The sequence below is a fragment of the Etheostoma cragini genome, chromosome 1 (assembly GCF_013103735.1).
Source record: "Etheostoma cragini isolate CJK2018 chromosome 1, CSU_Ecrag_1.0, whole genome shotgun sequence".
In the NCBI taxonomy this organism is placed as follows: domain Eukaryota; kingdom Metazoa; phylum Chordata; class Actinopteri; order Perciformes; family Percidae; genus Etheostoma; species Etheostoma cragini.
This window is the reverse complement of record NC_048407.1, coordinates 16,792,223-16,806,747: the sequence shown is the minus strand read 5'-3', so window position 1 is coordinate 16,806,747 and position 14,525 is coordinate 16,792,223. Positions and strand designations below refer to the sequence as shown.

At 40.1% G+C, this 14,525-nt stretch overlaps 1 protein-coding gene across 8 annotated transcripts in view; it reads left to right on the top strand.

Annotated features, from left to right (window-relative positions):
• mybpc3 (myosin binding protein C3) overlaps nucleotides 1-14,279 on the top strand; it is a 34,917-nt gene extending 20,638 nt beyond the window's left edge. For all 8 annotated transcript variants that reach the window (XM_034880335.1, XM_034880344.1, XM_034880360.1 and 5 more), the window contains 12 exons: nucleotides 2,016-2,175; nucleotides 2,350-2,454; nucleotides 2,567-2,755; nucleotides 6,450-6,584; nucleotides 7,233-7,400; nucleotides 7,574-7,662; nucleotides 8,245-8,440; nucleotides 8,548-8,687; nucleotides 10,252-10,411; nucleotides 11,094-11,230; nucleotides 11,733-11,919; nucleotides 13,316-14,279. In XM_034880335.1, the coding sequence (XP_034736226.1) occupies nucleotides 2,016-2,175; nucleotides 2,350-2,454; nucleotides 2,567-2,755; nucleotides 6,450-6,584; nucleotides 7,233-7,400; nucleotides 7,574-7,662; nucleotides 8,245-8,440; nucleotides 8,548-8,687; nucleotides 10,252-10,411; nucleotides 11,094-11,230; nucleotides 11,733-11,919; nucleotides 13,316-13,344 (1,695 nt within the window). In that variant the 3' untranslated portion in view covers nucleotides 13,345-14,279. The remainder of the gene's footprint in view (nucleotides 1-2,015; nucleotides 2,176-2,349; nucleotides 2,455-2,566; nucleotides 2,756-6,449; nucleotides 6,585-7,232; nucleotides 7,401-7,573; nucleotides 7,663-8,244; nucleotides 8,441-8,547; nucleotides 8,688-10,251; nucleotides 10,412-11,093; nucleotides 11,231-11,732; nucleotides 11,920-13,315) is intronic.
• Nucleotides 14,280-14,525: the final 246 nt, after the last annotated feature.

The window sequence follows — 14,525 nt, the reverse complement described above, 5'->3', positions numbered from 1 at the left end:
TTGAGGCAGTTCTGAAGGCAAAAGGGGGTCCAACCCGTTACTAGCATGGGGTACCTAATAAAGTGGCCGGTGAGTGTCAATAAGGTAAGAGCATGTTCTGAATATTCCAATAAACAGACACAGGTCAGAGGAAACTGGAACGTAAGTATGTTTATCATGGAGACTTTATCAAGGGACTCTGTGAAATAATCCTTGGATTAAACACAACGATACATAAATATATAATCAAAAAAATGATGAATGATGAATATACAAGTTGTACTATATTATTTAACATGTTGGGGTGGTATTAGCACAGTGAATGTAGAGAACATGTCCACCATTTCTCACTGTCACATTCAATAAAAGACACATCTGTTGCAAGAAAGGTGGACCTTGAGTCAAGATTTGTTATGTCAAAGAACTGCAAGTAGTACTTATTTCAGTTTTTTACAGTTTCTATTGAGGTCAGATTAATTACCTGTGACTGTCAAACAGATATATATATATATATATATATATATATATATATATATATATATATATATATATATATATATATATATATATACATACATGTGTGTTTGTCCGTGTGTGTGTACAGGCCAAAAGTTTGGACACACATTCTCATTCAGTGCATTTTCTGTATTTTCTTGACTATCTACATTGTAGATTCTCACTGAAGGCATCAAAACTATGAATGAACACATATGGAATTGTGTTCTTAACAAAAAAGTGTGAAATAACTGAAAACATGTCTTATATTCTAGTTTCTTCAAAGTAGCCACCCTTTGCTCTGATTACTGCTTTGCACCCTCTTGGCATTCTCTTGATGAGCTTCAAGAGGTAGTCACCTGAAATAGTTTCCCAACAGTCTTGAACAAGTTCCCAGAATGCTCAGCACTCTTTGGCCCTTTTGTCTTTACTCTGCGGTCCAGCTCACCCCAAACCATCTTGTTTGGGTTCAGGTCCAGTGACTGTGAAGGCACTCAATCACTCTCCTTCTTGGTCCAATAGCCCTTACACAGCCTGGAGGTGTGTTTGAGGTCATTGTCCTGTGGAAAAATAAATGATGGTCCAACTAAACGCAGACCGGATGGGATGGCATGTCACTGCAGGATGCTCTGGTAGCCATGCTGGTTCAGTATGCCTTCAATTTTGAATAAATCCCCAACATTGTCACCAGCAAAGCACCCCAACACCATCCCACCTCCTCCTCCATGCTACATGGTGGGAACCAGGCAAACTGAATCCATCCGGTCACCTTTTCTCCGTCGACACGGCGTTTGGAACCAAAGATCTTAAACTTGGACTCATCAGACCAAAGCCCAGACTTCCACTAGTCTAATGTCCATTTCCGTGCGTTTCTTGGCCCAAACAAATCTCTTCTGCTTGTTGCCTCTCCTTAGCAGTGGTTTCCTAGCTGCTATTTGACCATGAAGGCCTGATTCCCATAGTCTCTTCTTAACAGCTGTTGTAGAGATGTGTTTGCTGGTACAACTCTGTGTGGTATTCATTTGGTCTCTAATCTGAGCTGCTTTTAACTTGCAATTCCTGAGGCTGGTGACTCAGATGAACTTATCATCAGCAGCAGAGGTGACTCTTGGTCTTCCTTTCCTGGGGCTGTCCTCATGTGAGCCAGTTTTGTTGTAGCGCTTGATGGTATTTGTGACTGCACTTGGGGACACAATAATTCACAATGTTCACAATTTTCCGGACTGAGTGACCGTCACTTCTTAAACTAATGATGGCCACTTGTTTGTCTTTACTTAGCTGATTGGTTCTTGCCATAATATGAATTGTAACAGTTGTTGTCCAATAGGGCTGTCAGCTGTGCATCAACTTGCTCTGCTCAACACAACTGTTGTGTCCAAACTTTTGACCTGTACTATATATATATATATATATATATATATATATATATATATATATATATATATATAATTTGTACTTGCATGGTGACATCTGATCATCAATCTATTTAGATTGAGACTCAATTCCAGTAACTCTGCTCGGTTTCTCACCGTGTACTGTAGGTCGTCACAGACGAAGACGGAAGGGTCCATGTGGAAACCACCCAAGGACACTGTGTCTTCACCATTGAGGGGGCAGAGAGGCAGGACGAGGGAATCTACTCTGTCGTGGTTCGAAACCCCGCTGGGGAGGACACTGCAGATATCAACGTGAATGTTGTTGGTAAGACTGAACAGTCGGGTCTTCATTATCATCATCGTGTTGATATAAATCTTACCACACACATAGTCATGCATCTACAAATCTGTAAATACATTTGGCCAATAAGTTCGTCACCTGCACGTGTATTTTTAAACGTGCATCTTTTCTAAAGATGTGAGCCATTTTCCCCCCAAGATGTTCCAGATCCTCCCCAAGCTCCCAGAATCCTCAGCGTGGGAGAGGACTCCTGTGTAGTCCAGTGGGATCCCCCTCTATTTGATGGTGGACAGCCAGTTATTGGTAAGAAAAAGAAAAAACAAACATCAAAATGCTTCACTTGTTTAAATTAGTTGGAGTTCTTCTCTTCCTTTATTGATCTGACAAGCCTAGTTGATAACATTTTGATTCTCAGGCTACGTGCTGGAGAGAAAGAAGAAGAAGAGCTACAGGTGGATGAGGCTGAACTTTGACCCTTATCCGGACACGACCTATGAAGCCAAGCGGATGATTGAAGGAGTGGAGTACGAGATGCGGGTCTATGCTGTCAACGGCATCGGCTTGTCTCGTCACAGTTCAGCTTCACAGCCTTTCGTGCCAGTCGGTGAGTCTTTACCAACAGGTTCATTCCGCCTCCTATCACACTTGGTGCATTCAATTAATCTTTTTCAGACAGTTTCACACTGTGTTCCAGTCTAATATAATCCAAAGAACCTTTCTTCTCTACCATAGCATTCACAATAATGCATTCATGTAAAGCCTGAACAGCCCTGAGCAATCCAAATGACATCACCACTTGAGCAAGTTCTTGATTAAATTTGTTTTTAAGTGATAAACTACTAATAAATAATACCTCAAAATATTTTTAAAACTTTGACCATGAATATTAAATGTTATGGAGAAACAGTTTCAAAGTCAAGTTTTTGATGTATTTAAGTCTCTTTCAATTAGGAATTTACGTCCATTATTGATCACATAGTAAACAAATCTTCATGGTGTGTTGATCCAGAGGTCTGGGACCAGTTTAGCAAGATGCACTATCTTACTTTCCTGTACCCCCCTATGAGGCAGAGGCTCAGGTTTGCATTGTCTCTTAGTCTATCAATGATACCATCTCGTTCTCCACTTGTTGATTTAAGAGAGGACATCATTTTATCCAGATGGCCACATGCTTGTAAAACAGCCAATAAAGAAACTATCCTTGGCTTCCCGCTCTATAAATAATGGCCACATAGGGGTTCACGCTACTGTATAGGCTGCTCTAGAGGAAGAATTGTTGTTGATACAGCAAAAAGAATGAGGAACTGTATGTGTGTGTGTGTGAGAGAGAGAGAGAGAGAGAAAGAAAGAGGGAGAGAGAAAGAGAGAGAGAGAGAGAGAAAGAAGGAGAGCATAGGTTAAAGCAAGGCAGCATCTGGCAGAAAAGCCAGACATGTACAAGCCACCAGCTTCAGTCATCAGCAGGACTGCCACACTCTGATGAAGGACGACAAAGCCTAAACTTCCAAAGACAGCTGAGAAGAAGCCGGTGGACAAAGAGAAACATGCTCCAGTGGAGGCACCAGAAAAGGTAGAAGCCAGCCAGCCAAAGACAGCGACATCTCCACCTCCTGTGGTCAACCAGGAACCAGTAGAGAACCACCAGCAGCAGCCGCCCCTGCTGAGGCAGCCCCCAGTGGGGAAGAGGCAGCTTCAGCTGAGAATGAGACACCACAATCAGAGGTTATCTCCCCTACAGAAAGGGCCCCCCTGCAGAGCAGACCCCTGTGGAGCCCGTTTCTTCTGCTGAACCAGAAACACAACCTGCTGGTATTAGTGTTATTCATTTTGAGATGTTGGATTATCATGTAGGTACTAAAAATAGAAATGAAACTTAATTGGCTGCATATTGCAGATCATTGCAGATCAGTCATTTTTCAGATGTCTACATGTTTGAAAGTGTTGAGCACGGTTGAGTCATGGTGCTGTTATGATTTCCTTTTAATATACATCTGAATGAGATGTTTGCTCTGCACCTTTTGTCCAGACCACCCTGAGCTTTTTTACAAACAATTCCTGCTGCTGTGACTTTCTACACCCATGGAAACCCATGACCCCATATAGGGGTTCCCATAATTTGCTTACACTGAATACTTGTGTCCTGTGACACAGAGTTGTTGCAACAACATAAAAATATATGGTTGACTAAATAGTACCTCAGAACAATAAAGTTCTACTCTGTTGCCATTTGGAGGATTCTTCACTGAGCCATTCACAAAACTAGTCGTAGGATGTGCTGGTTACTCATGCCGAATTATCACACTTCCAGTATTAGTAGCTGAATAATTCAGATGTCTTGTTCATTTTTTATGACATTATTTTTGTTGCAATGGTTTGTCACTTCGGTGGTTAAAAAGTTTAATTTACTAAGTTTGATATGATGAATCAGAAGTGACATTTTCAATGTGTCATCAGGATTTTATCTTTAATTTAAATTGACTACTACTGTTTTACAATAGAGATAAATACAATTTGAAATGAGAGTACGTCTCACTTCTAAACACTATAAACAAAATAATGCATTGCATTATTGTTTGCTTTTTTACGTGAAAACAAGGCTTTTTAGTCTCCGCAGCTTAAAGGAGAATTCCGGTCGATTCCAACCCGTAGCTCTGTTGTTTATAAATTTGGAGTACTGTCAGTAGAGAGAAAAACAAACCAATCGGTGCTGTCTACACTGAGTTATTCTCCTGCTAGAGATATCACCCAAAAGGCTTGAACAGGGCAAGTTTTAAACCTGTTTTTAGCTTCTAAACATGTTCAAAATGTCATTAAGGGTGCCCCCGCCCCCCCCCCAATGTGCAGTGATTGTAGTTTTTAGACGGTGCTAAAGCACTCCTTGCAGTGTCAACACCGGAACTAAACACAGCGGAATTAGCAGAACTTTCATGCATTTCTTTCACATCTACAGCAGTCAGAGTCCCTGGGTTCACTTTCACAAACTTGCCCTGTTTGAGCCTGTTGGGTGCTAACTCTAGCAGGAGGATAACACGGTGTAGACAGCACCGATTGTTTTCGTTTTTCTCTCTACTGACAGCACTCCAAATTTACAAACAACAAAGCTACGTGTTGGAATTAACCGTAATTCTCCTTTAAACTCGATATGATGTTTGTTTGCTTTTGGCACTTATGTGGTGAAAACTGTGTCTGGGACGTGGCTAAATCAGAGTCTTTTAATGTTAACTCAAATCACGTCATTTAGTCCCTGTGGGACGTAAAATAATGCTGGCACTTAAACTTCAGCCCTGCTGTGAAGTCCAGGTCAGTTAACCGGCTCATCTTTCCCAGGATGACATCTGCATGCTTACAGGCTAACAGGCTGTTATGACAACTGACAACACAAGCACGAATATCTGATATTGAAATTGACATCATCGTTGTTTTCTGTTGTCTTCAGTTGCAGTCTGTTGTTAAATATATACTAATTTACATCACTCTTTAATACATAAATTAAATTTTAACTGATTTCTTACACAACCAGGCAGCACAGGCCCTGTATAAACATTTTTTTAAATGTAAAACATATAGTTACGCCAATATATTTCTTAACACAAGATTACCAAATCTGATAAACAACTACAGTAGTTACTTGAAATTACTGCACATTTAAAGCTTTAGTGCGTAGTGTCTGTTTCCCCCATGAGGAATTCTAAGTAATGATAACAACACTGGTGAAGCATTCACATGATACAAGCCTTCTGTGATCGCGCATGCACCCCTACCCCTACTCAATTGCTAGTAACAAAGGAGGACACGGACAATTGGAAAAACATGATGGACTCTTCAGAAGAAGTCATTATCTTCACTCGAGCTTCTGCGCGGGAAAGTCACATTCCAAGAAATACAGAGAGAATCGTGTGGAGCTGATTTGTCTGAAAGCTTTAAGATGTTGTGGACAGAAACAGTAGACAGACACCTATACACACGTAGATGTATGTATCTATCTATAGAGACATATAGCCACAGACACAAACTGATTCCCCTTTCTTTGGCTCAATGATCCAACAAATCAACTAAATTGCTGCCTAGTTAGCAATTCTGGTGCCTGTAGGTAAGTAAAGGTTTAACTGAAGGTAATGAGCTGCCAAAGATGAACATGGTCATGCTGCTTATTCCACCTTAAAACCACTTGATCCAGTTGTTGTTACTTTTTCTTGATCAGTTTCATCCACTTGTTAAGTAATTAATTCCAAATTTAATTCAGTAATGCTCTTACTGACTAACGGAGACCATTAATCTGCCCTCTGCCTTACTCTCAGCCCCCACAAGTGCGCCCATTGGACTCTGCGTCGACGACATCTGTGACACTTCCATCAGTCTGAAGTGGCGGCCGCCTGAGAGGATCGGCTCAGCTGTACTCGAGGGCTATGGGGTTGAGTACTGCAAGGAGGGCAGTAAGTGCTGGAGCCTGCATGCTTTTGATAAGGAAAGATTTTTTAAGGCATGTGTCATCACAGTTTTTATATACCAATAAATTAAATCATCGAATAGTTGTTGAGCCCTCCAAATATCCAAACATCCCACACAGGACAGTCAGATTACCAAAAACTGTTGTCGGTGAGTAAAAGGATGAAAACATCTCTGACAGGAGTGCACCCCGGTACCAAAATGGTTGCATGTTGTACTCCTTTCTCTTATTTTTGTTTCCTGTTGGCCTCCATACTTACAGCTATCCAATAAAGGCAAACATGCAAGTCAAACATGCAAGTCAAACATGCAAGTCAAACATCGAAATGAAAATCTTTAAAGAGAATAATATTAAAATACAGTGTATGGACAGTGTTTGCCAGGGCAAAATAAATACTAGAAGCCTGAAAATTGAGTGTTTTCATTATCTTTTCAATATGTCAGTTAAGATGAATGCATGAGCCCTCTTTCTTGTAATTTCTTTTTTTTGGGATGTCTCTAGGCTGTCAGCATGTTGATTGTTAGAACCTATTAACTTGATTGGTATGTGTTATGACTGGAATTATAGAGTATATCGGAATTTTATTTGCTGTAATGAACTGTTGTTTCCCTTTTTGTTTGTTTCCTGATCGCAGCGGATGAATGGATACCAGCCATTCAGGGTCTGACCGACCGGACATCATTGACCATCAAAAATCTCACCACTGGAGACAAGTTGCAGTTCCGTGTGCGAGCCTACAACATGGCAGGACCCAGTGCTCCCACCACTCTGGCTCAGCCTGTCACCATCAGAGAGATAATGCGTGAGTATTAATAGAGTGGTGACTTTTGACAACACTCTGCTCATTTAGTTTCAACCAATACATCTCATGTAGCTAAATATTTTTCCTAATTTAAACTCACCCTTTAGTCTTGAGCTTCTTCCAAATTTTTCAGTCCCCATCATGCATCTAATCGTGTTGTTTTCTTTTCACAGAACGCCCTAAAATTTGGCTCCCCAGAAATCTCCGCCAGACTTTTATCAAGACAGTTGGGGAAATGGTCAATATTGTAATTCAATTCCAGGTGCAGTACAGTAAGCCTTCTTGAAATCATCATTTAAACACCAAAATGCTTTTCTTATGTCTTTAAACAATGTATACATCAGGGTGAAACATAAATGTCCAACATGAACAGGAATTTACACACCAGAAAGGGTCGAAGACTTGGTTAAAAGGCTCAATTACGATAAATAATATTTGCGATAAGTAATTTTACATCTCTTGACAAACTGGCTGACAAGTTTCTACAGCCTCATGGTATACAGTATATTGTCACATTATTATCTATATCAAAAACCGTAAGGCATTTTTAGTGTTGTTAGATACTAAGCAGCAGTTGGGTGAAACTTGTAAAGTCTGGTCTGACAGTGGTGCCAGAGAAAACTTATACTAATACCTACAGTGTAAACACGTTTACATTTTCGTTAAATCTTGAAATCTCCTTTTTCGATCTCTTTGACGTCACCCATGGCCTTTGCAGGTGTGATTTTGGATCTCACTTCAGTGTGATCCAAACTGTTTGATTCAGGATTGATTCAGGAAGCAATAAATTGTTATTTTTGACCTGACATATAGCATCTTGAACTAAAACTTTCTGGTCATGCAGGGTAAGCCCAGGCCAAAGATCACATGGAGCAAAGACGGGGAGCTTCTGAGCCCCACATTAGCGAGTGTCAGGAACAGCGATACGGATACGATCCTCTTCATCCGCAAGACAGAGAGAAAACACTCTGGAAAGTATGTACTCCAGGTGCAGATTGAGAACATGGAAGACACAGCAAGTATCACACTGCAGATTGTTGGTGAGCAGGACTGAACACATTGAGGGCTGGCAGTGGGTATTATTGATTTGAATAAATACAATCATAGTAGTGGACAGTTACTCACAATTCAGATTTCTTCTTTGTAGATCTCCCGGGGCCCCCTCAGGCTCTGAAGATCACAGATATCTGGGGCTTCAATGTGGCACTCGAGTGGAAGCCGCCAAAGGACAACGGTAACTGTGAAATAACTGGTTACAAAGTTCAGAAAGCTGAAAAGAAGACCATGGTGAGACTTCCCACCCTTGGGTGCTGTATACATCTGTTTTTATATTACATTCAAGTAAAGCTGAAAACAAGTTTCTGATGTTGATGGTATAGGCAATTATTATGCCAATTAAATCACAGCAATTAGCCAGAAAAACTCTAACAATGTATATTCTTATGACATCAGAGTTTTTTTCTGGAAAGCTTTGGACCCGGGCTAAAAAGGCTGCTATGAAAAACTCCTTGAACCCAATATAGATAAATAATTTACTTTTCAAAGAGAACAAATCCAAATGTTGATGTTAGCATGTTGCACGACCAAATAATGGGCAGCCGCAGTCAAAATGAAGTAAAAAAAGAACCTTTCCTGCACTTATCCTCTCAAAAAGCATTTATTTTTAGACAAATTGACACTACCCTTTTTACCTGGACTAACTTCAGTCCCAAGTCTCAGTTGCTAGCAACAGCATACGACAGCCAGAGGTCTTTTTGAAGGAAGGCAATGTTTTAATTTCTTGCTCACTGAAACTGGTCCATTGCAGGTCTTTAGTTCTAACTGACAACTACCAACTGAGCTGCTGGAAAGCCACATTTGCAAACTTCCCTTTCTATTGACATGAGCGAGGAAGTCTCTACATGTGTGAGGATGAATGCTGCATGGACACATAAACTGTAATCAGCCAATGCTGAGCATGCAGTCTCCTCTGCGGGCAAGGAGTGATGCATCCCGGGCCTGTTGGCAATACCTCCAACTGGCACCATCCTCAACCTCGAGCTGCCAGGAACGATGTCTGCCAGGAATGTCCTAATCTTATACCGTAGCCTTAACCTGGTCTGGATGGTCTGTACGGTGATACAGGGTCATTGTGTTCCTGCCCGACGTGGGTGATGGTTCATGTTTCACTGTGGTCATTATTAGATCCAATTCATTTTCCTTGCATCTCTTTATAGCAAGCTTGGGCGTGCTGATCATCATGTTACCAATAACAATGTGCTGTTTACCCGTTAGATGTCAGATAATGGCTGATGCAGTTTAAAAATGCCCTTATCCTATCTCATTCTTGCACTTAAATAAATACATTTAAACTGTGGGCAATTACACTCCTTTAACTCCTTTAGTTACAGGTACATTGTGAGGGAATTTTTAAATCAAATCAGTGATATATCTAGAATATTATTGTCTGATCTTATTTGCCATATTTCTTTAGCCAATATAATTAGTCTCAGTGAACAAAAAGTAGAGTCCACTGAGTAGACCCTTGTGACAGAAATTAGCTGCAAAATAGGGAAATCTGACGTGATCAACCTTATTCTGCCATTATATTATTGCTAATTTGTTTTTTCATTATGTTTTAACATTACAAGAGAGAGAAAGGAGTTACAACTTCCCACTTAGCTCATTATTGATATTACCTAAGTAAGTTATACTTAACATTTCCATCAAATCATTTTGTAACCCCCTGATTATGCCATTTCTCCTCTCATTTTTTTTAAATTTTTTTAACATTTTCCACCTGTACAAAATAAACTACACATTGACTTAGAAAAAACTGAATGTGCAACATGTTTTTGTGATTCATATGAAGGAGTGGTTTACAGTCTACGAACAGTACAGGCGAACCAACTGCATCGCGTCTGACCTCGTCATGGGGAATGAGTATGTCTTCCGAGTCTTTGCCATCAACATGGTGGGTCTCAGCCCAGAGCCCTGCAACACAGCAGACAGCGCTTACATCCAGAAAACAGGTGAGTTCGGCCTCTGACAGCACATACAGTGGGGCTCAAAGTTTTGGGAACTCCAGGTAAAGATTTGTATTAATGTGCATTAAGAAGCCAACAAAAGATGGAAAAATCTCCAAAAGGAATCAAATGACAGATGATATGTCACAAAAAGCTTGATTTTATTTCCATCATTAACACTTTCAAAATAACAGAAAACAAAAAAACGGCATCTGCAAAAGTTTGGGCACCCTGCAGAGTTTATAGTACGCACCGCCCCCTTTGGAAAGCTGAGACCTGACAGCATCATGGATTGTTCTCAATCCCCGTCTGGAAAGACCGGGTGATGTCAACTGAAAGACTCTTGGCTGGCTACAAGAAGCGTTTCCAAGCTGTGATACTTGCCAAAGGAGGCAATACAAGGTATTAACTCTGTAGGGTGCCCAAACTTTTGCAGACACCAGTTTTTTTCTGTTATTTTGAAAGTGTAAATGATGGAAATAAAATCTAACTATTTGGGGGGGTTTTATGCCTTTTGGAGATTTTTCCATCTTTTTCTGGCTTCTTTATGCACATTAATACAAATTTTTACCTGGGGTGCCCAAACTTTCGAACCCCACTGTATATAACTACTGCAAAACAATTGTGGTTCTGATTTTATGTCCTGAAGAAAACAATATCCAATTACCCAGTTGTACTCTCTGCTCAGGTATCGAGTACAAGCCGCCCACCTACAAGGAACATGACTTCGCACAGGCTCCCAAGTTCACACATCCGTTGGTGAACCGTTCTATCATAGCAGGATACAGCACGACACTCAGCTGCTCTGTCAGAGGAATGCCAAAGGTTAGTAGGCTCATCACGTAATATGCACATTTACAGGTTTTATAGCATTAACAAACACAAATCTTATCATAATTTATATTGTAAGAGAAAAACAAATTAATGGAAGACATTTTAAGTGAAGATTTGACTTCAAATTATTTCCAGAGCTTTCAACCATATTACAGTAGCTGTTATGATTACATTCGAGCACTTTAAGAACATTTCATCTATGTTTGCTTTAAAAGTTGAGCATTATCACACGCAAATGCACATGCACACACACACACACACACACACACACACACACACACACACCCCTCTTCATGCAGACATTTGGCGATAAGTAGGAAGTAAGAAACACCATAACCTGAGTGAAGCAGTATCCACCAGATAAACCCAGTGAGGATGGTAGTTTCTAATAGACTTAATTAACTACATTTTGTCCTAATTCTTCAGTAGTAAGAGTATTGCATTTTGAAAAGTATCATCTGATGTACTGTGATACTTCGTCCTATGTTGTTAGCCCAAAGTGACCTGGTTCAAAAACAAGATGGACATCTCAAACGAAGGCAAGTACCGGATGCTCAGTAAACAAGGTGTTCTGACGCTGGAGATCCGTAAGCCCTGTATGTTCGACGGCGGAGTGTACACGTGCAAAGCAGTCAATGACAGTGGAGAGGACATAGTGGAGTGTAAACTGGAAGTCCGCCGTAAGTATCCTGCTGGATGGTACAGAGACAGAAACACATGTGTCTTCTTTTTCATGACCCACATAGACCCATCCTTTCCTCCTCTGGCATTTTCCCCTACTTTTAAATTCTTTTAATAACACATGTTTTTTTCATGAAAGTCCACACAAAGTAAAACATATATGTTAGTATAAATGTGTGAATAAAGTAAGAATTTCCATCAGTTTAAATTATGGCACTTGTTTATACTGTGGTGGAATCTCAATATGCTTTATTTTACGTGTTTCTCCATTTCCACTGAATCTATTCCTAGTTTATATTACAGTATCTGTAGTGACAACAAACACAAACAATTAAAGAAGCTAGAATCAATGTTTTCATATTAACAATAGATTACATGACTACACTGTTATCCCAAATGAGTTGTCTTTACTAGAAATTTGCGTGGAAACCTGTTGCCTTAAACTGACAAATAACATTAGTTAATATAAGTCACTTTTGTTTTAATTTAATATATATAAAACATTAAGCCTAATTGTCAAAACTAGAGTAAGAAATCATTTTCATAAGTATGTAATTTTTTTATGACACAACAGTCTTACAAACAATGTATTCAATACGTTCCAGTGAAAAGAAAGTTGAGAATGCATAGACTGTAATTTCCAACTCACTCTGCCTGGCTCTGAGTGATCACGCTCAACCTCCCTGCCCAGGCCCCACAACTAAATCTGGGTTTACAATGTTGTTTATGAGGTGTCACTAGTGATGAACTCATAGACAATTATTACCAGTGTCTGCAGTTCCCCTCAGCTCTACAGACTTTATATTACATTACGTCTATTAAATAATTGTTAAATTATTTTGTCCGACAACTTTATTGCCTTCATTCACTTTCACAGCTCTGACAGCATTGTTTTCATCGGAAATGCTCTAAAAACTCACTGTACACTTCGTGATTAGCACCAACAGCAGACATACTCCGTTAGCAACTAGCTAGCGGACATAATAGAGCTAAAAGATGTTTGCTGGAAGTTTACATAGGTTTGAAAATAAGTTTGTCATCTCAACTTAGAGGGTGATATATACGTATTTTGGGGCTTTCTTTCCTCCTTTAATTAACAGGACAGATAGGTGAGAAAGTGGAGAAAGAAGGGGAAGACATAAAGGAAATTGTCACAGGTTGGACTCAAACCCTGACCTCTGCGTCGAGGCATAAACCTCTATGTAGATGTACACCTGTTCTACCAACTGAGCCAACACGGCCATATACAATTTAATTATTTTTTATACATATAAATCCATAGTGATACACTGTTGAAAAATATGTATTTGCATTTGAAAATCGTGCTACAAATGTAACTTTGTGCAATTGACTTATCAAGGTCTCTGAATCTTGACTTATGTTCCTGGCTTGCAGCTCAAGTTGCAAAAGAAGAGAAGAAGTGAGGATGTTGGAGCTGCTGCCTGAAGAGGACATCAATTTGTCTTCTGCATGTTGACTGTTTTCTGTCATGAGAAACTCTTCGCCTGCCTCCCGAACTGTTTAACCCAAATCCTTTTTTGTGTTTGCACCACTTTCATCTTCTGGAATCATGTTGCATTTCCGTCACTGTTGTGTTAGTATCACGTGTACCACTGGATTACTGAATTCTACTCTCAGTTAGTAGAGATTAATGGATAATTGTGTCTAGTAAATAGGCATAATAGTCAAAGAAGGTAGAAATGTCATCTTGTTTCTCATTTATTTCCGCTGATCTAAAGAAATGGATTGTAGTGTTTGGATTTGTTTGTGTGCTTACAAAGGTCAATACATATGCTTCAAAAACACAAGTGAGTGTTTTCAGTCTGTCATATTATTAAGCAGTGCATTACAGTGTAGTCAGTAGTGGTGCACAAGTGGACACCAGTTAAATTGCCCTCATGATAGCTTTATCAGCCGTGGCATTCAGAAAATGAATGAGAGCATGTCAATGATACTCAGAGATCCAGAGGAATGGACAAGAGTTGTTGAGGGCTTAGTTTTATTGTAACAAAGCCTCGCTAAAGCCAGAGGTGTGAGGCATGTGCCTAATGTGCATGCCACAGACGGATGTGTGTAAAGGGCTAGAATAACTATGATGTCCTTCTACCACTGGGGACACGTGAGAGTGAAGAGGAACACATGGTGGTGTTCTTTCAGCGGGAGCTGCTGTAACATCGCTCCTCAGTTATTCCTTTGATGCCTTCAATGTAAATATTTCCTGTGTCCTCTCAACGTACAGCTGCAAAAGATCCAGTGAGCCTTTGTACATGTCACCGGGCCAGTATTACATACATGACGAATGCCTTACAGCGCCTCCACTTTTGCCAGGTGTTTTGACACAGGGATTCACCCAAATCCATAAATTACAAGTGAAAAGGTGACACGGTTCAAAGCTAAACAGGAGATCTCAAATGGCACGTCTGTTTCTTTATACAACCCCATAGGTTATATTTCATTCATCACCAAGTTACAGCTCACTACACGGGTAAAGGAAGCCAGTAATGGTGGACAACATGACTGGAGGTGAAAGGAAACTCCATCTAATAGCACAAAGGGTCTTAAGCAGGCTTGGAAAGGTCCCATTTAGACAAAACAGTTTGGCTTT